The sequence below is a fragment of the Cetorhinus maximus genome, chromosome 19 (assembly GCF_964194155.1).
Source record: "Cetorhinus maximus chromosome 19, sCetMax3.hap1.1, whole genome shotgun sequence".
Taxonomy (NCBI): Eukaryota; Metazoa; Chordata; class Chondrichthyes; order Lamniformes; family Cetorhinidae; genus Cetorhinus; species Cetorhinus maximus.
The window spans coordinates 25,602,714-25,625,465 of record NC_135897.1 but is presented as its reverse complement, the minus strand read 5'-3'; the positions used below and the strand labels follow the sequence as shown (position 1 = coordinate 25,625,465).

At 41.6% G+C, this 22,752-nt stretch overlaps 1 protein-coding gene across 2 annotated transcripts in view; it reads left to right on the top strand.

Moving 5' to 3' along the window:
* LOC144693693 (ephrin type-A receptor 3-like) overlaps positions 1-22,752 on the top strand; it is a 408,573-nt gene that overhangs the window by 352,462 nt on the left and 33,359 nt on the right. For both annotated transcript variants that reach the window (XM_078563602.1, XM_078563601.1), the window contains exons 9-11: positions 3,274-3,341; positions 4,050-4,175; positions 5,323-5,508. In XM_078563602.1, the coding sequence (XP_078419728.1) occupies positions 3,274-3,341; positions 4,050-4,175; positions 5,323-5,508 (380 nt within the window). The remainder of the gene's footprint in view (positions 1-3,273; positions 3,342-4,049; positions 4,176-5,322; positions 5,509-22,752) is intronic.

The following is a 22,752-nucleotide window of genomic DNA, read 5'->3' as shown; positions in this document are numbered from 1 at the left end:
TGGAATTCATGTGATTCCCCCACCATTGGGATTATGTGCTGTTACATACATTACTAAAACATGGACTGGCAGTGAACTATGTACTTGTTACATCTGTTAAACCAATGACACCACTTCAGGGAATTAAGAAATAAGAGCAGGATTGGACCATAAGGCCTATCGAGCCTGCTTCACCATTCAACAATATCATGATTGAACTAATACATCAATTCCACTTTCCCATCCTGTTCTCATATCTGTCAATTCTTTTAGTGCTCAAAAATCTATCAACCTCAGTCTTGAATATACTCAAAAGACGGAGCATCCACAGCCCTCTGAATTCCAAAAATTCCTCTAAGTGAAGAAATTTCTCCTCATCTCAGTTCTAAATAGTTGACCCTTTTTCCTGATTCAATTACTCCTAGTCCTAGACTCTCCAGTCAGGGAAAGAGCCTCTTAACCCTGCCAAGCCCTTTCAGAATTTTATGCACTTTAATAAGATCAGCTAAAATCATTCTACTAAACTCCAGAGTATAGGCTAATTCTATCCAGCCTTTCTTCACAGTACAGCTCTATCATCCCAAGAATGTCTAGTGAAGCATGGTTGCATCCCTCCTAAGGTTTCCCACAATTTCCAGTCTGTTCTTTATGCCTTCTACTGTTAAGACAGGCACAAAATATTTGTTTAACGTCTCTGCCACTTCCTCATTTCCCATTATAATTTTGCCTGTCTCTGCCCCCAAGAGACCCCCTCTACTTTTGCTAACCTCTTCCTTTTAATATTCTTGCAAAAGCTTTTGAAATATATTTCTTGCTAGTTTACTCTCGTATTGTATTTTCTTCCTCTCTATCATCTTCTTAGTCAGCCCTTATTGATTTTTACAAGCCTACCAAAACTCAGGTTTACTACTCTTTTTGAAAACATTGTAAACCCCTCCTTTGAATTTAATACGATCATTAACTTCTCTTGTTAGCCACAGTTGTACCACTTTTCCCGAGGAGTTTTTAATTCCTCAAGGAAATGCATGTTCATTGAGAATTCTGTAAAGTTTTTTTAAACTTTTGCCATTGCTTTTGTATTATCATATATTTTAATTTGATTTTTCAATCTACCTCAACTAACTCACCTCTTATACCTCTGTACTTGGCTTTGTTTAAATTTACGATTCTCATTTCATACTTAACCACATTGCTCCAGAACTTAATATGGAACTCTACCATATTATGACCACTCTTTCCCAGAGCATCTTTCACTATAAGATTATGAATTAGCCCCGTCACATTACAGAGAACTAGATCTAAAGTAGCCTATTCCCTAATACATATTGCTCTGGATAACTCTCTTGAATCCATCCCATGAACTCATCCTCCGGCTATTTTTCCCAATTTAATTTGCCCAGCCTAAATGAAGATTAAAGTCTCCCAGGATTATTGCAGTATCTTTGTTATATCCTCCTCTGCTTCACTGATTTATACTCTGTCCAGCACAATAGCTACTGTTAGGGGGCCTATCAACTATGCCTGTCAGTGTTTTCTGCCTTTGTTATTTCTGAGCTCCATCTGTATTGATGCTACATCCTGATTTACTGGGCTAAGACCCTCCCACAGTACTGTTTTTATCTCATATTTTATTACCAGGACAATACCACTGACTTTTCCAGTTTTCCTCCCTTCTTTAAAAGTCAAGATTCTGGAATATTTAGTTTCTGACTTTGGTCACCCTGTCACGTCTCAGCAATGAACGCAAGTTCAAAACAATTTGTGCCATTAATTCATCCATCTTGTTACAAATACTTCTTGAATTTGTTTATAGCACTTTTAGTTTTAACTTATTATTTTGTTTCCCTGATGTGGTCTTACCCATTAATGTCCTATTGCCATTGTTAAGCTCTCTGTCCCTTCCTGACAAAATCTGTTGGATTCTACTAAAGTGCCTACTCTACCCTACGGGCTTAATGTTTCTCTTCAGCTTTATAGGTTTACACATACCTGAACCCTCCTTCCACCTTAATTAAAAGGCTTATCTAGCACACTGGTTATTCAGTCCACCTTCGTCCCAATGCAGCTAAAGTGGGGTCCACCCCAATAGAATAGCTCCTTCTTTCCCCAGTACTGGTGCCAGTGCCCCATGAATTGAAACCCATGCCCCCCACACCAGTCCTTCGTTTAAACTTCCAATCTGTTTGTGTCTATTCCGATTTACATATGACTCGGGTGGTAATCCAGAGATTACTACCTTTTAAAGTTCTGCTTTTTAGTTTGTACCTAGGCTCTTAAAATTCCTTGGTAGAATCTTATTCCTAGGTCTGCTTATGTCATTGGTTTCGATGTGGACCACAACAGCGGGAACCTCCTCCACCTTCTCCAAGTTCCAAGCAAGGGGATGTCTTTACCCCTGGCACCGGGAAGGCAACATGTCCTTCGAGATCCGCAGTCACAGCTGCAAAGAATAATATCTACCTCCCTGGCTATACTTCCCCTTATAACTACCACATTCCTTTTGCTCTCTCCACTTGAATGGCCCCCTGTCTGTCCCTTGGTGCCATGATCAATTTGCCTGTTCTCCCTGTAGTCTTCATTCTCACCCACATTAGTAGCAAGAACCCAGTACCTGTGGCCAATGGCAAAGGCAGGGGCTCCTCCACCACTGCATCCGAGATTCCCCCATCTACCTGAGTTGCAGTCAGAACCTCCTGTCCCTGACTGCTAACCGAATCTCAAATATGAAGATGACTATTTCCTGGGTTAAAATGTCCAAGTAACTCTTACCCTCCCTGATTCATCGCAATGTCTGCACCTCAGATCAACAACTCTGAGCTGTAGTTCCTCAAGCTGCAGACTGTGCAGATCATGTTAGTCTCCACAAACCCCTACATGCTGCATATACAGCATATCTCCTGCACTTCTATTTCCATCTAACCTTGTTTTATATATTTAATTAAATAAGTTTTATATAATTAGTTCACTAGTTTACTTTTTAGTTTGTTTAAACTAATCAATTTAACTAGTTTAAATCATTAATTTAAAATAAAGTATTATCTATAAGTTCCTAGTTTACACCATTTAAATTTATTTAGAAGTAATTATCTTTAGCCCTTGATAAGGCCTTTTTTTTTCAAACCACTTACACCAAGTGCTAAAACACTGGCAAAATATAAAATATTTGCTGCATCAAGTTTACACAATGCCCTACAAGTGTTCATGATGCACTTTAATTAATGTTACAATCTGTGGTTACCCTCTGTTCTTTCCACTTGTGTCATTGAACATTGTCTTTTTTTATTTGTTCCAAAGGCACTGTGGCTACATCAAAGCTAAACAAGACCCAGATGAGGAAAAAATGCAGTTCCATCATGGTCAAGGTAAGATTAAAGTAGAAAAGTTCAAATGAGGTCGCACTTTCAAATTACAATAGGTGGGAAATGACCTAATTCAAATTCATGGGAAGAAATATTCTGCAGGGTGTAAATCCAGTTTTCAACATAATCCAGTCAGTTTCTTGTCAGACGAGTTAGGTTCAAATTGTCCTCACTGAATGCCCAAAGTATAAATAAAATAGGAAATCAATTACAATTGAGGAATAATTGCATCTGCCACTGATAAGCCTCATTGTGCATTATAGTCGTTTGGACTTGTTGAAGTTAGCAATTTGCCCAATTGTAAATATACAGCACAAGGATAGAAATAGAATGGACTTATCTTCCAATTTTATTCTCCTGCTCTATGATGATGGGAAGCAAGCAAAAACAATTTATTTTATAAGGTAGGGAGGGATTTCAAATCTATGCGAGCTGTTTCATTTCAACCCGAATTAGGATATTGTGAATGTACAATTTGGATTGATGGTGTTATAGATATTTTTGCACAATCTACATGCCATGTTGGTAAAAACCTCTACATCAATTAATAAAGTTGTTTAATTTGAATTATTAAGGAACACACCTTTTGATCCCTGTGATTTTGACAAGACTTCTTGCATGCATATGTTTTATTAGCTGAATACTGTACAAGAAGAGGTCTTGTTATATACAGTACATTGTGGTTTCACCAGCTGTTATTATCTTTAATAGTCAGGTTGCCTGGGAGTAGAACCTATGTTCATCCACACACCTATGAGGACCCTAATCAAGCTGTTCGGGACTTTGCGAAGGAAATTGATGCATCTTGCATTCGGATTGAAAGAGTTATAGGGGCTGGTAAGTAAACTACACATCAGATAAAAGGGACAGCCTAACTAGGGGGCAAAGGGCAGCTCTTTTCATCGAACAAAAGCAAAACACTGTGGATGTGGGAGATCTGAATTAAGAACAGCAAGTGCTGGAAAAACTCAGCAGGTCTGATACATCTGTCAAGAGAGAAACCGAGTTAACGGTTCGAGTCCAATGTTCCAAAGAACCACAGGGACTCGAAACGTTAACTCGATTTCCATCTCCACAGATGCTGCCAGACCTGCTGAGTTTTTTCAGCTCTTTCTGTTTTAATTTCAGCTCTTTTCATTAGCTATTTACGTCAATGTATAAAAGCCAAACAGGTGGCATTGATCTTCTTTCTGTCCCTCAGTATCAAACTTGTTCAGCATAAAACTTATACTACCCCACATTCCTATTTGGTGCCAAGTCAGTATCATCCTACTGTCTTAGTGCCATGTTGTGCCAATCTAATCATGCACTTATTTTTCACCTAAAGCTTGAGGAATGAGCCTAGGCATGCTCGAACATTCAGAGCAGCACCACCATAATCTCGTCCTCGCTTGACACCCACACACATATATGCACAAGTTCCAGCAGGAATGGCTGGACAAACAATGGAAACTGGAACCTTGGCTGCTCTTCCCATCATGGTTCCAGTGGTGCTGAAACCAATTTAAGTGGTCCAGCTGCTGCGCTGGCTGATACCAGTCGACTTTAGCAGAGGAAATTGATTTCTAAATGTAGCTTGGTCTTGATGGATCTGTACTATTCAGCTTGCTGGCACTTTCGTTTAAACAGCTGTGCTCCGATTTTTGTTGCATTGTAAAAGCTGAGGATTCTGCACAAAATTTTCAGAGCAAGGGAGAGATTGATTGAGGGAGAAGAGGCACAATCAGTAAAGTCTTGAAGACAAGATTTACCTTTTTAAAATATCTGCCAAGATGCACCCATTCATTAGATCCATCCTTATGATGAATTCACAGTTTGGCTGCATGTTATGTTCTACTCCCACAGTGGACACCACTTTAATATGAATGGATTCAGTAATGTATAACCAGTGGATCATGATAATTTCTCCAAATACTTTGGCTTTGCTGGTTGACAGAGCGTATTATATATGCATGAAAAGGAAATCTCTTTTTTTTGTGACCAGGTGAATTTGGTGAGGTTTGCAGCGGACGTCTGAAGTTACCAGGGAAGAGAGAGATCTATGTGGCCATCAAGAGCCTAAAAGCTGGTTACTCAGAGAAACAACGCAGAGACTTCCTGAGTGAAGCAAGCATCATGGGACAGTTTGACAACCCCAACATAATCCGCCTGGAAGGAGTGGTTACAAAATGTACGTATTTCTAACTGAATCACATCTTAGAATATTTATTCCCCAGCTCCAGGGGTTTGCTCTTTGGCAATAAGCCCAAGATTTATTTTATAAAGCTCTGGTTCAAAAAGCTATGAATCCAACGAGGGACTGGGAGCGTGTGACTTATTTTGCTGCATGGAACTCACTTTTCTCAATTGAGATAAATCGGCACTATAATTACATCAATGCGACCCCCTGACTTCAAGTAATTTACTTGGATTTGAGCACCCTGTACTACATAGCACTCACTTAAAGGGGGATTATGACGTCTTTTGGGAATATTTGGAACGGCCATGAACCAGCTGCTCAATACACTGTGCTGTCACCCTCCCTCCTGTGTTAGCAGCTGCACTTTGAATGCTCCATCTGCTGCATACCATGGTTCCGTTTTCTTCTCTGTCCTGTTGCTTCCCTCCATTGCTCCTGGAGTTTGCTCACCTTCCAGCATTAGCCAGTACCCAGGAGAAAAACCAAAAGGGTATTAAAAAAGTTTTTTTTATATACATATACATACAGATATATATATATATGTTTGAACACTTTCATTTTATAAGCCATAAAAATTTTAAAATAGAGAACAGAGGTTATTTGAGTGGGTGGGGCAGTTGAAAGTGGGAGATCATGTGATGAAACCTCCAGCAATACAACCAATCAGAATCAAGAATCCTATCTGTTCATGTCCAAAGTAAGCCTTTTTACTGTGGTGTGGGCCTTACTAGGCACTAGGTGGATTCTGGTTTCTTAATCAAGTGAACGTTCTTTGTACAGGAGACTAAATGGTGATGGTCAGGAAGAGATATTCAGTGATGGAGATGAGCTCACCCACTGGCCATTAATTAGCTACTCTGGGGAAAATCATAATGAGTGGCTGTTTCCCATACAGTGCACACAGCCCCACAGGCTTCTAACCTCCATTTGAGCCCGAGGGCAGGGTCCAGAAGCTTGCAGGGAAAAATCCTGTTCAGAAAATCTAACATTTGAATTGTCTGAAATTAGTTGCTGGTTGTTTGAGGCTCCACTAATACACCAAGCCCAAGGGTGCTCATTCACCAATCACACCCCCACTTCATGAGCACATGTCTAACTTCCTCCCCTGAAGGCCCCGGAAACATGCAAACCTCATCAATCACAAAGACCAGATGGAAGAAGTCTCTGTCACAAATGAGGCTTTCCAAAGCCACAAACAGCCAGCCACATTCCAACCACTTTGAAATTATCACCTCACAATAGTTTTCTCGACTCATAGCGGCTGTGTTGTAGCATCTGGTAATGCTGAAAATGGCTACCAAAACAATGGCAGAACTGCTCAAATAAAAGTTTCAAAAATACTGTACAACTTTATCTAAAGGTTTGGTGCATAGAGATTACTTTGGACAGTTTGAAATTTCAACCTTTCCAGAATCCTTTCAGAACAAATTCCTCACACATCCTCCCACTACCAGACAAATATCCTATAGCACAAAACACATTTGCAGTTGTTCATAATATATAGTTCAATGTGAATTAATATTGCACTTCAATCTCTTATTTTTTCAGCTTGGTTAGTTTGGGCACTGCTGAATATTTATTTTCCATGTGCTGATTAATGAACTGTAAATAGATTAGAGGGCCAATCTCAGAGGCCTTTTGGCATGCAGATCAAAACAATTGTCATTTAGGCTTGGCTTTGAATATGTGATTCTGATTAATATTAACAATTCAAACAAACATAGCTAATTAAATGGATTGAACTTTGTCATGATATCATGAATATTCAATTGAAGACCTAGATTAAGAAGCACATTTTAAAAGGATGAAGAGGCATACATCATATGAAAATATTGAAAGTGTGTCACAAAAAGGTTTACTGTGATCAGGCAATAAAATTAGATTGTCTTTTTAACAATTAGCAGATTTGAAGCTTTCAAAGTGACAAAGCAAGATTATCCCCAAGTGAAAAATGGTGAAATTTGCTTGATCCGTACCCCCTGCCCCTCTGCTCTGTGCAAAGTTTAAAGAGAGAACAGACCTCCCGCTACATTTTCAAAAAGGGTTCTGATCGGGGCATTATCACAAGACAAAGGAAAATGTGGAACAGAGCAAGGCTAATTAGCCAGTCGCATCCACTCCTCCCACAGAGTACAATCTCCCCCATGCATGGACTCAAGCTCTTGAGGGAAGTGTCTGCAAATGATCTCCCCAACGTCCCAAACTAACCAAGGCTCCAAAATATCAATCTCTCCCGGCCAGTCTGCCTTAAGAATCAGAAAATGTTGGAACTCTGCAGCATCCATAACTGGAAAAGACAGGTTCATGGTTTTGATTAATTCTAAACTGTCACATTTGAAGCACTGACCTTCCTTTTATTGATGTATTTTATTGATATTGATGTATTTTAAGAATTTTATGTTTTTCTTTCACACTTTGTTTTAACTCCACTATTTTACACCGGTCCTTTGATTGCCACAAATCTCTTCGGTATGTGGCCTAGGCATAGGTGGAGTTAGGGTCGACGGATTAAGACAGGGTGGGTGGAGATTGGGGGTTGGGGCGGGGGTGGAAGAGACAAAGTTCAGAATTGGCCGATTTGGCATGGAACAGTAATTGTGACACCCTCCATGTTGCTATCATGTTAGGCTCAAAATAGCCACGTGGTGAGCAATTTTAAATCCAGATGAGTTAATTATTTTCAGTTACTTTTGGCTCAGACTGACAAAGAAACTTGGCCAACCTCAAAGCGACTTGGGGAGGAATCATGACACCCCCTCCTAGCCCGCCCCCAGCACCTCCACCCCGCCCCCCACCCCCCCGCATTCCTCCATTGTCTCCAGCATTGCATCCAGGAGCCATCATGATCCATTTGCCCTTCCAGATGCTCCACTTCCTTTAGAAACCAAGGCCAGGATCTTTCCTATGGTGGACAGGCTGGGTGGGGGTGGGCGTGGGGCTGATCGCCACTCCTGATCGGCTCCACGCCGCCATTTTATGCTGGTGGGCCAATTAAGTAGCGCTCAGTGCTATCTGTGCGGGCAGGGGGCGGAGGGAGAGTCAGGGCCGGTGCTCTTTCAAGTATGCACGCGAAAGAATGCAGGAATTTCTCTGAGGCACAGAGCTGCCTCAGGGAGATTGAATGGATATTAAAATAATTGAATAAATGATTTTAAAATTAATTTAAACATGTCCCTGCATATGACTGTGTCACATGAGTTGGGACATGTTTTTATATTTACGAAACTTTATTTATTTATTTAATAAAAGCTTCAGGAAACCTCATCCCGCTCGTGGATGAGGTTTCCTGAAAAATGCGGAGGACGCTCAGGCTTTCTGCCTGCCCGCCAACCTTAAGGTTGGTGCTGGCCCTGACTCTCCCTCCTCCTCCCCCCGCCCACACAGATAGCACTGAGCGCTACTTAATTGGCCCACCAGCATAAAATGGCAGCGTAGAGCCGATCGGGAGTGGCGATCAGGCATACACCCAGCCCCACCCAGCCTGTCCACCATGACCTTAAGGTTGGATGGGCAGCGTTCTCAAGTGGCTCAAATGATTTCTTAATGTCCTTAATAGGCTGTTTACATTTCGGCGGGCGCGCAGCTGACTCCAGCGCTTGCCCGCCAAACAAAATATCGCGCTAGCACGGAATGACGTCGGGACGCACACCCGACGCCATCGCACATCATTTTACTCATCGGCACGTTGGGCCCGCCACCCGCCCGCCGACTGGAAAATTCTGCCCCAAGTGTTATAACGTCACTGAAACCCAACGTACAAACTGCACTGCAGTGATTCACCCAGCTACACATCTGTTTCTCCTGAGCATACTTCCCTGTAACAAACATGGAATTTTTTTCAGGGAATGCTGTTCCATGTCATAAGCCAGTTGTAAGACTCCCACATGATAGATCTTCAACTTATTTCTCAGGTGGAGCTGCTGCCCGCTATAGAAAGTGACTCATTTTCATTTCTATTGTTTTACAGCTATTGACAGGCGGCCAATCAGCAAATTTAGATCAGGGCAAAGGATGAGAAAATCAAATCCCTGTCCTAGCTACCATCACCCTTCCCTAAACCACACTGTTCCTTCAGCATCCAATTCTCCCTGTCTATTTTTGTATTCATTCATGAGATGCAGGCATCACTGGCTAAGCCAGCATTTACTGCCCATCCCTAATTATCCTTGTTCAGAGGGCATTTAAGAGTCAGCCACATTGCTGTGGGTCTGGACTCACATGTAGCTAAGGATGGCAGATTTCCTTTGCTAAAGGACAGTAGTGAACCTGATGGGGTTTTACGACAATTGGCAGTGGTCATCATCAGATCTTTATTACATTTAAATTTCACTATCTGCCATGGTGGGATTTGAACCCAGGTCCCCAGAGCATTACCCTGGGTCACTGGAATTCCAGCCCAGTGACAATACCACTATGCCACCACCTCCCCAATATTATGAGGAATATTGTGTTTAAATGAGGAAAGTAGATGGCATTGCCAGACAGCTTGCTTTAGAGAAGCTGGCTCCAGTAGATCACTGAAACTAATTGATCTTAAAAACCCACTAAGTTATTTCCTACTTTCTTCAGAAGTACATAATTTTTATGCTATGTGCACTGAAGTAATTTCTGAAATGCATTTTAAGTTCATTTTATACCACACAGCAAGAGCCAACTGCACTTATGATTATTCTTAAGTAGCCTATTCATATTCTGTATCAGCTTAAGCTGACAAATGGCCTAGTTATCTGATTAAATAATTTAGACTTTGCAGCAAGTTAAACAGAACTACAAATATAATTGTCTTGATTTCATTTTTTGGAATGTGAGAGGCAGGCTAAGCTGTTAAGATATCATTGGAACTGTAGTATTTGGCTGAGAGATATCCTTTGGAGGGAATCAGAGGAAATATTTGTCTTGAGGCTGATCCAGTTCAGGTTGAATCAAAAAGATGAAGGTTGCCATGGGAGGATAATAGGAAAAAATAAAATCTGTAAAAGGGGCTCAGTTTTTAAGAATTGTAAACTTCAGAGAAAGGCCAGGAACTTGATATTCCTTTTGGGGCAGGACTTTTGGTTGCAGTCTGGAGGCGGGTGAAAAATTCACACTGCTGGCACCTTACCGGCCCCCCCACCCCCAACTCCCAGGCCATTTTCTGCAAGGCTACCAGTCTGCAAGCGGCGGCTAGCCGAATGAGGAGGGTAAATTGAGTATTAATGCCAGTTATCTTTGGGTTCTCTCAAGGCATCAGGAACTTGACCTTCTGCCTGGAGACGGCCTTCAAATGCAGGCCTCGAGGCCCTCCCCACTTGTGGAGGAATTTCCCAACCACAATGGTAACCTGGCTGCTGAGGTAATTTTTAATTAAAGGTTGGAGAGAGGGCCCTAAAGACCGAGGTGCCCGCTCTCTCCCTTACTTGAATTGCAGGCTGCTGCTTCTTCCGAGCTGAAGAGCCCCCGGTGACCCTGCCCTCTGGCCACTAATTGGCCATTTTGGGGAAAACCACTGCCAGGTGACTGTTCCCAGACAGTGCAGGTTTTTGACCCCCCATTGGACACTGACGTTGGGGCCCTGACTGAAAATTCATAATCCCGTCCTTGGCTTTCAAAATGCCCTGACATTTGCTGTTGCATGCCATCTAGAAGGATTCTTCTCCTACTTAGGTTTGATGATAAATTCCCACAGAGGGAGCAAATCAATTGTTTGGCATGAAAATGAGCAATAAAGACCAGGGGTTGGGAGGAGGGGCACAAAGAAATAAGGATCCCAGGATTGTCACCCAGTGAGGAGCAAGCGTACATTATCAGCTGAGAGCACAATCACTTCTCAGCCGCAATGTTTCAGTAATTATGCGGCTTCCCAACGCACGGCGTAGATTTTGGGATCTGCTGCTTGGGCGTCTGTTAGAGAAACCACCTGATTTTCATTGCAGGTGAAAATTGGGCAGTTTCTATTCAGTACGGATGATCCACAATGGCAGTTCAGCACCCAAATGGCAAGTTGGAAATCTAACCCCCTTGCCTAGATTTAGGCATTGGAGAATGACGACCTGGGCAAGATACAATAATCTGGCCTGTGCATATGGAATTGTGTCAGATTCCTCAAGAGTGGTGGGATAAGATTTCTTTTGAGTGCTCAGTGTTTATTGTAGGGCAATTCCCCCTGATTTTTGTTTCAAACAAAACTACAAACAGATTTGTTTTTAGATCATATCTTAAGAGAAGTCCGCCTGCAGTCCACTCTCCGTGGAAATAAGCCACTTCTTGAGGCAGATGAAGTGCTGCTCTGAAATTGTTAGCTGCCTACTCTCAGACTGCTGCTAATAATCTCATCTCCACTGTTGTACTTGGTATCCTCAAAGCTATGGAGCATGGAATCATTAGCACTAGCTATGAACAAGCCAGTTTTACACTAATAATGATCATAATGTGAAATTTCAGTGGCATCTTGTCATGCTGTTGCCCTCATAGATTGCTCAATGTTGTGAAGCTGAGGCAGAATTACCAAAAAAACTTGAACCTCATAACACTTAATTCTTAGTAGCAGTTGAGATTTGTAATGTAGTCTCTGTTGACAAAGAGGCACCAGAAACCAAAAGCATGAGAATTTGTTTTTTTTAAAACCTTATCAACTAGATAAAAACAGAAAATGCTGGAAGCACGCAGCAAGTTAGGCAGCGCCTGAGAAGAGAGAAACAGAGTTAGCGTTTAAGGTCAATGACCTTTTATCAGATCAAAGAAATACATGATTGAACAGGCACCAGGAACTCTCTGGTACTGTGCCCAAGTATCTATTGCTGATGTGTAAACCTAAGGCATCATCAGGCCATCTGACCGCAGGAGTATTGAATCTAAATCTCATCCTGATTTTTGTTTCAAACAAAACTACAAACAGATTTGTTTTTAGATCATATCTTAAGAGAAGTCCGCCTGCAGTCCACTCTCTGTGGAAATAAGCCACTTCTTGAGGCAGATGAAGTGCTGCACTGAAAGGGATCACACTGTAGTAATCAATGGCAGCATTCCTTGTTGTTTCTTTGTTCTCCTTAACCTGGGGCTACTGAGGATGCCTGCAAAGATTAATTCATCGACTCTTTACAGAACTTACACTCCTCTTGAAATAAATAATGTAAAATATAATTTGACTAGGTAGAATTAGCTGTGAAGTTGGTCACCACCAGTTGAGTTAGGGCTAGGGCTAGGGCTAGGGCTAGGGCTAGGGCTAGGGCTAGGGCTAGGGCTAGGGCTAGGCCCCCCCCCAGGTGATAGAGAAGCAGCAGCCTGTTTTAGACAATGTCCAATTTTCTTTACAAAGAGACAATCAGACATGGTGTAACACCTGATGCTGATTCGCTGTCACCTCCTGCTGCACTATTGGAAGTGACCAATTTCACCTGCTCTATTGACTATAATTGTGACCCATAATGATATACTAACATATGTATATTGACTTGCGATTGCACATATTGACCTAGGTTAATGCAATATCTATGTGTGTCAGTTATTCTTATTTAACATTAGACACTTCAAATTAAGTCAGTTCAGTTTAACATGAAATAATTTTGTTACAAATAATTGGAAAATATGATGCCCAGTGCATATAAACGGGAATTTTTGCCAGATAAGTAATTTAACACAGAGTAATAGGCAAGGCAAATTTGACAATTCAGATCAATTGTGATAATAGCACCTGTATTCAATGGCCATCCAGCCTTAAATAAGTTACTTGGAAAGCCCTTCATGCAGGTTTGCTTGTCATTCTACACCAGCCTCAATGCACGAGTTTGGGGATACGGCTTTGTCTGTCAGTTAATATATGCAGGAATCAATAGTCATTTGCCACCAAGATCGGAGTTCAATAAATTTGCATAGACATGTTTGAGAATTCGCAGTTTATTCTCTCGCAGAGAATTAAGCTTAGTCTGTTGTTTTAAAAAAGGGTTGTGCCATCTAAATATCCTGACTACTGGAAGCCATTTCAGGCAGATTTGTGATGTGTGCAACAGCTGAGAGTGTTGTCTTTAGGAAGTTTCTGTAACATCTTGTAAAGATTCCAGATTGTGCAGTCATTTAATAAGTGATAGTGTTTTCTTCTTGCAAGAGAAATTCACAGCAACCAGCTATGAATTGAGGGCAGGAATACAGGGGTATCCAGGTACTATATGTCAATGTGGTGTTTTCTGAGAGAAAAAGTGTCAATAAAAGCGTCTAAATAATTAAAATATAGAATAATGCAAAAGCACATTCAATCAACACTGAATCATAAAACAAATTAGCACAGGGGAGGACCATTGTTCCTGTACCAGCTCTTTCAATGAGCTATCCAATTAGTCCCATTTCCCTGCTCTTTCCCCATAGCCCTGCAGATCTTTTCTCTTCAAGCATTTATCCAATTCCCTTTTGAAAGTTATTTTTGAATCTGCTTGTACCAATCTTCCAGGCAGCGCATTCCAGATCACAACGATTTGCTGGATGAAAAAGATTTATCCTCACCTCACCTGCCTGTTTTGCCAGTGACTTAAATTTCTGTCTTCTGGTTACCGACATTACTGCCATGAGAAACATTCGTCCTTACTTACTCGACCAAAACCATTCATGATTCTGAACACCTCCGTTAAATCTTCCCCTTAACTTTCTCTGTTCCAAGGAACCTGCAGGTAACTCAAGTCCCTTATCCCTGGTACCACCCTAGTAAATCCCCATAATCATTAGTAAGGCCTTGACATTCATCCTGAAATGACTTCTAAAAGTTTATCATAATTTTCTTGCTTATGTAATCTAGGGGATGAATTTTTGTCTCCCGACTCTGACGAAACCCGAATCAGGTGGGCCAAAGAGGAGGCATGCGAACCCGTAATTTGGAATTCCCCGGACGATTCCACCACCCGACATTTCTGTTGGGTCAGGAATGGTGGTGGGTCATGGCCCAATGCTTACTTAGAGTGACGTCGGGTTCACAATTTAAATCCCTGCTGGAAATTCAAACTGCCCTGCCTTTGTATTTACACATAGGCGGTAGATTCCTGAAGCCTGTGGGAACCCCCACCAGGTGAGTTAGTTTGTCAACCTTGCAGGAAGCCTGCTGAGGAGTTGGGGACCTTTTGACAGGTAAGTTTAAAAGCTGTTGCCAATGCCTCTTCATATTCCCCATGCTCCCTCATGTCCGCTCCATACCTCCTTGCCTCTTCCATTACACCATGCACAACCCATGCCCCTTCCATGATCCCCATGTGTCCTCCATACCCACTTTCCCAGTATCCACTATGCGCAGAACCAACGAGTCATTGACAAGTCTGGCAAGTCTTTGAAATGCACCTAAAACTGACAACATAAGCAGACGCTTTGAAAATCTACTTTACAAAAAATTGCTTAGCTTACAACCTCATAATTAACTGCAGCCATTTAAAGTATCAATGTCAAAAGCTTTCATCCGCTTCACACCTCTTAATCTTGTGTAAATGAACACACACAGGCATTGAAAAACCACAAAGAAAGAATAGCTTATACAAGGTAATAAAGATGTTATTAAACAAAGTTTGCACTGTCACGCAAGCTGTAGCAATAGGCCCTAATGGGCCCCTGCTAAGTTAAGTACATTAGGCAATTTTGGAGCTCAGGCAAGTATTCATAATGAGACCACCTGGAAAAAACAGATGTCTGGCCATCTATATTAAATGATTCTGTAGATACAGTTGCCAGATGGTTTCATTAATTCTTGGCTGACCTCCAGGAATGGATACTGCACTCAGCTCAGCAGGCAATGTTGACATGAAGGTACACGTAAGGGAAATTTTATTTTCCTATTTTTATCTTTTTTACATGTACAGCCGAGAGCCCTGAGGCAGCACTTAGCCTCAGGTAGATGAGTGCGCTCTTTCATACGTGAAAGAGCACACTCTCGATTTTGGGATTCCGACCCCGCCCGCACAGGGAGCACATAGCATTAATTGGCCCGCCCACATAAAATTGGGGCCGTGTCGATCGGAAGCGCGCCCATACGTGCCCACCTATCAACTTCCCCCCTAAACAGAGGGAAAATTCAGCCCAAAAATTCTGTGGGAAGAGGTGACAGGTTCAGGATCGCGTTTCCCAGAGCAGAGGGGAAGATCCAGCCCTATGTCTCTGTTTATAAAACTAAGGATTTTGTATGATTTTTAAAATATATTATTGCCTGAACATAATGTTAGTTAAGAGAATGCTCGTGTCATTTTCAGGGATATTCTGTATGTATCTTCTAAAAATGTTCAAGCTCTGGCCACCCCAGGGATTTGAGCACATAATCCAGGTTGACGCTTTTTTTTATTCTTTTGTGGGATGTGAGCATTGTTGGCAAGGCTAGCATTTATTGCCCATGCTTAATTGCCCTTGAGAAGGTGGTGATGAGCCACCTTATTGAAATACTGCAGTCCATCTGGTGTGGGTACACACACTGCTGTTAGGAAAGGTGTTGCAGGATTTTGACCCAGCAGCAGTGAAGGAATAGTGACATAGTCCAAGTGCTAAGAGTGTCCTGGCAAGTATTTATCTCTCAACCACCACAACAAATAGATGATCTTGTCACTATCTCATTGTTGTTCGTGGGACCTTGCTGTGGGCTGATTGACTGCTGTGTTTCCTGCATTACAATAGTGACTATACTTCAAAAACACTCATTTGGCAGAAAGGCACTTCTGGATGTTGTGAAAGGTTGTATATAAATGCTAGTCCTGTGCACTCAATATGTATACAGACCAGGATCTTCGCTTGAGGAAACATCACTCTGCCATATGGGAGTGTTTTTTAAGGGGAAAGCAAAATGTGGTCTGTTGTGAAGAATACATGGGACATTTCATTAAAATCATTCCATTAAGCACCTTGTCCTAAATTAATGCTCCTGTTGCAGTTCCCACTCTCTTGATGAAACTTCAGCACACTACTAAGAAAAAGCTGCTGCTGCATTCACTATTTATGCCCATGAAACAATTTATCCTCAAGATAGTGGCCTGGAGTTTCTGTTTTTGTGGGTTTTTTTTTGCTTAATTCACCTAAAATTGGCCAAACTAGCACAAAAGATCACAGAATTTTAAGTGCAAATTACGTACAATGCAAATGGAAGTTCCACGATCTTTTGCAGTGGTTTAAAAAAAACATTGTGCTGATAACTGACCTCGCCCAGTAATCTAATTCGATCTGGGGGTGTGGTCAATCTCCATGGCGAGTATCCACTGATTGCACCCATTTGGGGGCCTTTGAGGAGGTGAGCCACCCGCCACAGAATTCCCAGGGCAGAATTTTCTGCCTGTCGGGCAGCCCCGACCCAATCTCCGGCGGGCGGGGAGCTGATCCCTGCCGGAGAAGCGGGCCCCACTGCCATTTTACATGGGTGGGCCAATTAAGGCCCGCCCAGCGTGACGCCTGGCAGGAAGCGTTATGCGCTCCCTGTGCGGGCGGGGGGGGGGGACTCCCCAAAAGCGAGAGTGCGCTCTTTCACGCATGCACACAAAAGAGCGCACATCTCCCTGAGGCTAAGTGCTGCCTTAGAGAGATCGTTGGCAGTTTTAAAAATATTAAAAATAGAAAAAAAAAACCTTAACGTGTCCCCCTCAAGTGTGGGACATGTTCATAAATTACAGTAAAACTTTATTAAACTGTTTAAAACCTTGCATGAAACCTCATCCCGCCGGTGGATGAGTTTTCATGTTTTATCTATTTGCCGCCGGGGCTCCTGGCCGACCCGCCAGCCTTAAGGTTGGATGAGCAGGTCCTTTAATTGTTTAAATGATCCTGTCAATGGTCTCAATTGGCCACTGACAGGTCGGCAGGCCTGCAGCTGATTTGGCTGCACCCCCGCCTTCCTGAAAATTCAAATGGGCGAGATGACGTCAGGGGTTCCGCCCAACATCCTCCCGTGTCATTTTACACGTCGGCGAGCGGGCCCCGCCCCCTGCCCACCAACAGCAAAATTTTGCCCCCAGTTTCTGACCTGACCTTGTAGCCCCAGTATTTATACAGTTCGTCCAGTTCATTTTTTGGTCAATGGTAACCTTAAGGATGTTGATGGTGGGGGAATTCAGTGATGGCAATGCCATTGAACGTCAGGAGGAGATGGTTCGATTCTCTGGCGCTCGTGTAGTGTGAAGGTTACTTCCAACCTTACCCAATTTGCAGCATTCGTTTGGAAATGAAGACATGGAGACATAGTTTATTTTCCTTGTAAATTGAAAAGATGACCTGTAAATGTTTGAAAATGACCAATGTAAAAGGGCAATTTGTTTCATTCCTCATCCAACCTAATCAGAAAAGCTAAATTACTTTGGCTTCAATTTTCAGGTCTGAATTGTTTGTTTGTTTCCTTTCCAGAAATGACTTTTTTAAAATAGTTTTTGCTGGGAGTCAGCAGTTTATTTAAAATGACTGAATTGAATCTCCTTAAGGGATCCTGAGTTTATTCAGTCAGTCTCTGAGCTACAAAGATCTCAGGTTTGTTCCCCTGTCTGCTAATGTGTTGATCACAATAGGGGCACTGGAATTTTCCACAGCTTCTCTTAGTTTGGGGATGGAAAATCAGCTAGAGTTATTGATTACCTTCTCTCTACCCAAGATCATGTAAGAGAACAATCAAGTATTGTGTTGTGCCCTCCCCGAGCCAGGAATTGTCTGCTGACATTGTAAAGTCTTACATGTGAATAATGACCACTAGGGAGAGACACAGTTGGTAGCTGCTTAACTGTGATTGAGTACGAGATCAATGCGTTCCAGAGTGGAATGGAGGAGAAATAGATGAGACAGAGGAAAAAATCCAATTGGTGTTACAACAAACTTATTTTCAACTGGATTGTGTCAAACTGAAAACTCTTGGTCATTGACTTTACCCATGTGGACCACCAAGTACCGTAGAGCCAAAAATTTGTCTTGCCTGTAGTATACTGACTAATATCCCAACCATTTAAGATTCTTTCAAAGTGGTGACTACCCTTGAATCAAATGTGTTCCTCCAGTATAACCATTATGAAGTGTGTTCCATTTTCTAATTTCTAGTAAAATGCATGGGAGAGATGGTGGCATAGTGGTATTGTCACTGGGATAGTATTCCAGAAGACCCAGGGTAATTCTCAATAAAAAATCTGGAATTAAAAGTCTGATGATGACCATGAAATCATTGCCAATTGCCGTAAAAACCCATCTGGTTCATTAATGTCCTTCCTATAGGGAAGGAGATCTGCTACCCTTACTTGGTTTGGCCTATGTGTGATTCCCATATGTGACTCTTAAATGCCCTCTGAACAGGGCAGTTAGGGATGGGCAATAAATGCTGGCCTAGCCAGTGATACCCACATCCCATGAACGAATAACAAAAATTAATAAACGTAAAATACCATATTCAGAATTATAACTGGAGGAAATCTCTTCTCTTTGCTATTTGTAATACTCAGTATTCTTACATTCTTAATACTCAGTTTCAATTTTGCAGTAAGTGAAGAAGAAAATCCCATGAAAGAACAATTCCTCCCGGTACTTACAGTTTTTTGCCTATCAGATGAAATCTGTCACCCTAAAAGCTTCTTGTGACTTGCTCTTAAAATATACCCCAGGCTCCAATATGGATGAGTTCCCTCAAAGGATGCCCTGGTCTGTAAACATATTGTGCTATACAGCCGTAGTTCTAGGCTTCTATCAATAAGTTTAATAGTTTCTCAAGTGACATTGTTGAGAACTTGCCAAGCTAGATGCTCTTGGCAACAGGCAAGTTTCCTCAAGGACAATTCAAGACAGATAATCCAGGATCTTTAATGACAATTTAGTGGCTTTCTGCTTTTTATTATTCTTTCATGGGATGAGGCATTGTTGGCAAGTCCAGTATTTGCTGCCCATCCCTAATTGCTCTCGAGAACGTGGTGTTGATTGAGCCGCCTTACTGAACCACTGCAGTGCATCTGGCGCAAGTGCGCTCACAGTGGGGTTAGGAAGTCTGTTCAAGGATTTTGACCCAGTGACAGTGAAGGAATGGCAATATATTTCCAAGTCAGGATAGTGTGTGGCTTGGAGGGGAACTTCCAGGTAGTGGTGTTCCCATGCATCTGCTGCCCTTGTCCTTCTAGGTGGTAAAGGTCACAGGTTTGGAAGATGCTGTCAAAGGAGCCTTAGTGAGTTGCTGCTTTGCATCTTGTAGATGGTACATACTGCTGGCACTGTGCATTGATGGTTGAGGGAGTGAATGTTTATGGTGCCAGAAGCAGTGCTGATCAATAGGGCTGCTTTGTCCCAGATGGAGTTGAGCTTCAAGTATTTTTGAAGCTGCATTTATCTATAAAAATTTAGGTTAATCCATCACACTCCTGACTAGTGCCTTAAAGATGGGAGAAGAGACTTTGGGAAGACAGGAGGTGGCCACTCGCCACAGAATTCCCAGTCTCTGACCTGACCTTGTAGCCCAAGTATTTATACAGCAGGTCCAGTTCATTTTCTGGTCAATGGTAACCTTCAGGATGTTGATGGTGGAGGAATTCAGTGATGGCAATGCCATTGAATGCCAAGAGGAGATGGTTTGATTCTCTAGCACTTGTGTAGCGTGAATGTTACTTCCAACCTTACCCAATTTGCAGCATTCATTTGGAAATGACGACATGGAGACACAGTTCATTTTCCCTATATATTGAAAAGCTGACCTGTAAATGTTTGAAAATGACCAATGTAAAAGGGCAATTTGCTTCAGTCCTAATCCAACCTAATCAGAAAAGCGAAATTACTTTGGCTTCAATTTTCAGGTCTGAATTATTTATTTGTTTCCTTTCCAGAAATGCCTTTTTTAAAAAACACAGTTTTTGCTGGGAGTCAGCAGTTTATTTAAAATGACTGAATTGGGTCTCCTTGAGGGGTTGCTGAGTTTATTTAATCAGTCTCTGAGCTACAAAGATCTCAGGTTTGTTCCCCTGTCTGCTAATGGGTTGATCGCAATAGGGGCACTGGAATTTTCCACAGCTTCTCTTAGTTTGGGGATGGGCTAGAGTTATTGATTACCTTCTCTCTACCCAATATCATGTAAGACAACTGTCAAGTTTGGCTGTGTTGTGCCCTCCCCTAGACAGGAATTGTCTGCTGACATTGTAAAGGCTTACATGTGAATAATGACCACTAGGGAGAGATACAATTGGTAGCCACTCAACTGTGATTGAGTACGAGATCAATGCGTTCCGGAGTGGAAAGGAGGAGAAATAAATGAGAGAGGGGAAAAAAATCCAATTGGTGCTAAAACAAACTTATTTTCACTTTGAAGAACATTCAACCCATTTTTGAAGGCAGAAGTACTAAACAATGCATTGAGATTTATCATATAGCACTTTTACTAGTCCTGTTCAGAATCAGAGTATCTCATGTTAGTTAATGATTCACTACTGTCTTCTGTTTTAATTAGTCTTCTCTTTTCTATTTAAATCCTTTATATTCTCACAATGTAGCCACAATTTTACAGTGTAGCAGTGTAGAATTACAAAAACACTAGAAGAATATTTTCTTCTCTTATGTTATTTTGCATTGTTTTAAGACCTTGAAAACTATTTACCACCACGTCCCTTGTGCTCAACAGCCTCTGACACTGATGAATGACAAAAGGCACTTCTGTACCAGGTAAAATTATTTGCCTTTTATTTCCCCTTAAGAAACTTCACTTCCTTCTAGCAGTACATGGGGCCAGAGTGATAAGTTATAAAGAGCCATTTAACTGAGGCAAGTTGAAGTCAGGCTTGAGATTTTGGCCCTTTGGTTGGCCCTCACATTCAGGAGTCTTAAAGAGCTTGGTTTGCTCACAAAAAAAAAGAGGAATTTTGCCGTTTATTCTTCCTCTCTGTATTTACATACCAACATAAGAATTATGAGGAGTAAACCACTCGGCCCTTCGAGCCAGCTCTGCCATTCAATAAGATCGTGGCCGATCTGATTTGAACCTCAACTCCACATTCTTGCCTACCCCTGATAACCTTTCACCCCCTTGCTTATCCACCTCTACCTTAAAGATGTTCAAAGACTCTGTTTACACCACCTTTTGAGAAAGAGAGTTCCAAAGACTCATGACCCTCAGAGAAAAAAAATTCCTCATCTCTGTCTTAAATGGGCAACCCCTTGTTTTTAAACAGTGACCCCCTGGTTCTGAGTTGTCCCATTTGAGATTTAGGAGGAATAATTTTGAAGTCTAGAATATATATTCCTCTCAATTAGATGATTCTTCACCTGTGCTTTCAAAACTGAAGTTTGTATTCAAAATTTGATAGGCATGCTGCTACAGAGCATTGGGTTAGAGCAATGTATCATATACAGCATACAGGAGTGAATATTGACATCACACAGCATTCATTCATTCCATGTGCACACCATCTGTATGCAAGATGTATAGAATCTGTAAAAGAACTGTGGCCCATTCATATTGCATCTAAATCTAGATGAAATTTCACTGTGGTATGTTCATTGAATGTTTGTATGATTGTCCTGCCCACGAATACCATGTGCTCCATATCCAATTTCACCATTCTCACAGCATTTTCCTGCTAGAGATGATATGGAGATTTTGTGATCCATAGGTGAAGATGAAAGACTTGCATTATATATAGCACTTTTCACCACCTCAGAATGTCCCAAAGAAATTTTTTCAGCCAACTAAGTTTTTTAACATGTTTTGAAGTTTAGCTACCACTGTAATGTAGGAAACATAACAGTTAATATGCACACAGCAAGCTCCCATCAACAGCAATGTTTTAGGAAATAAAAACAGAACGTGCTGGAAATATTCAGCGGGCCTAGTAACATCTGTGGAGAGAGACACAGAGTTAACATTTCGATTCGAATATGACTCTTTGCTACAACCATTACCACTCCCTTTGCCTTTTGTTCCATGACATCTTTGTCATTTAATCTCTTCCACCCTTTATCACTGACCTTCCCTTTTGTTCTTCCCACTCCCCTCCCCTTCCAATGGCATATAGCCCATCACATTTCTATCTTCCATCAGTCTCTCTCTCCACAGATGCTGCCAGGTCTGGTGAGTATTTCCAGCACTTTCTGTTTTCATTTCAGATTTCCAGCTTCCGTGGTATTTTACTTTTGTTTTAATGTTTTTTTAGATGTTTTTTGATGGATAAGTATTGGTGAGTACTCATTCAAATACCAATAAATATGTGGGCAAATTTTTGAAAAGAAAGACTTGCATTTGTACAGCGCCTTTCATGACCACAAGATGTCCCAAAATACTATCTAGCCAAGGAAATACTTTTCTCTTTGAAGTGTAGT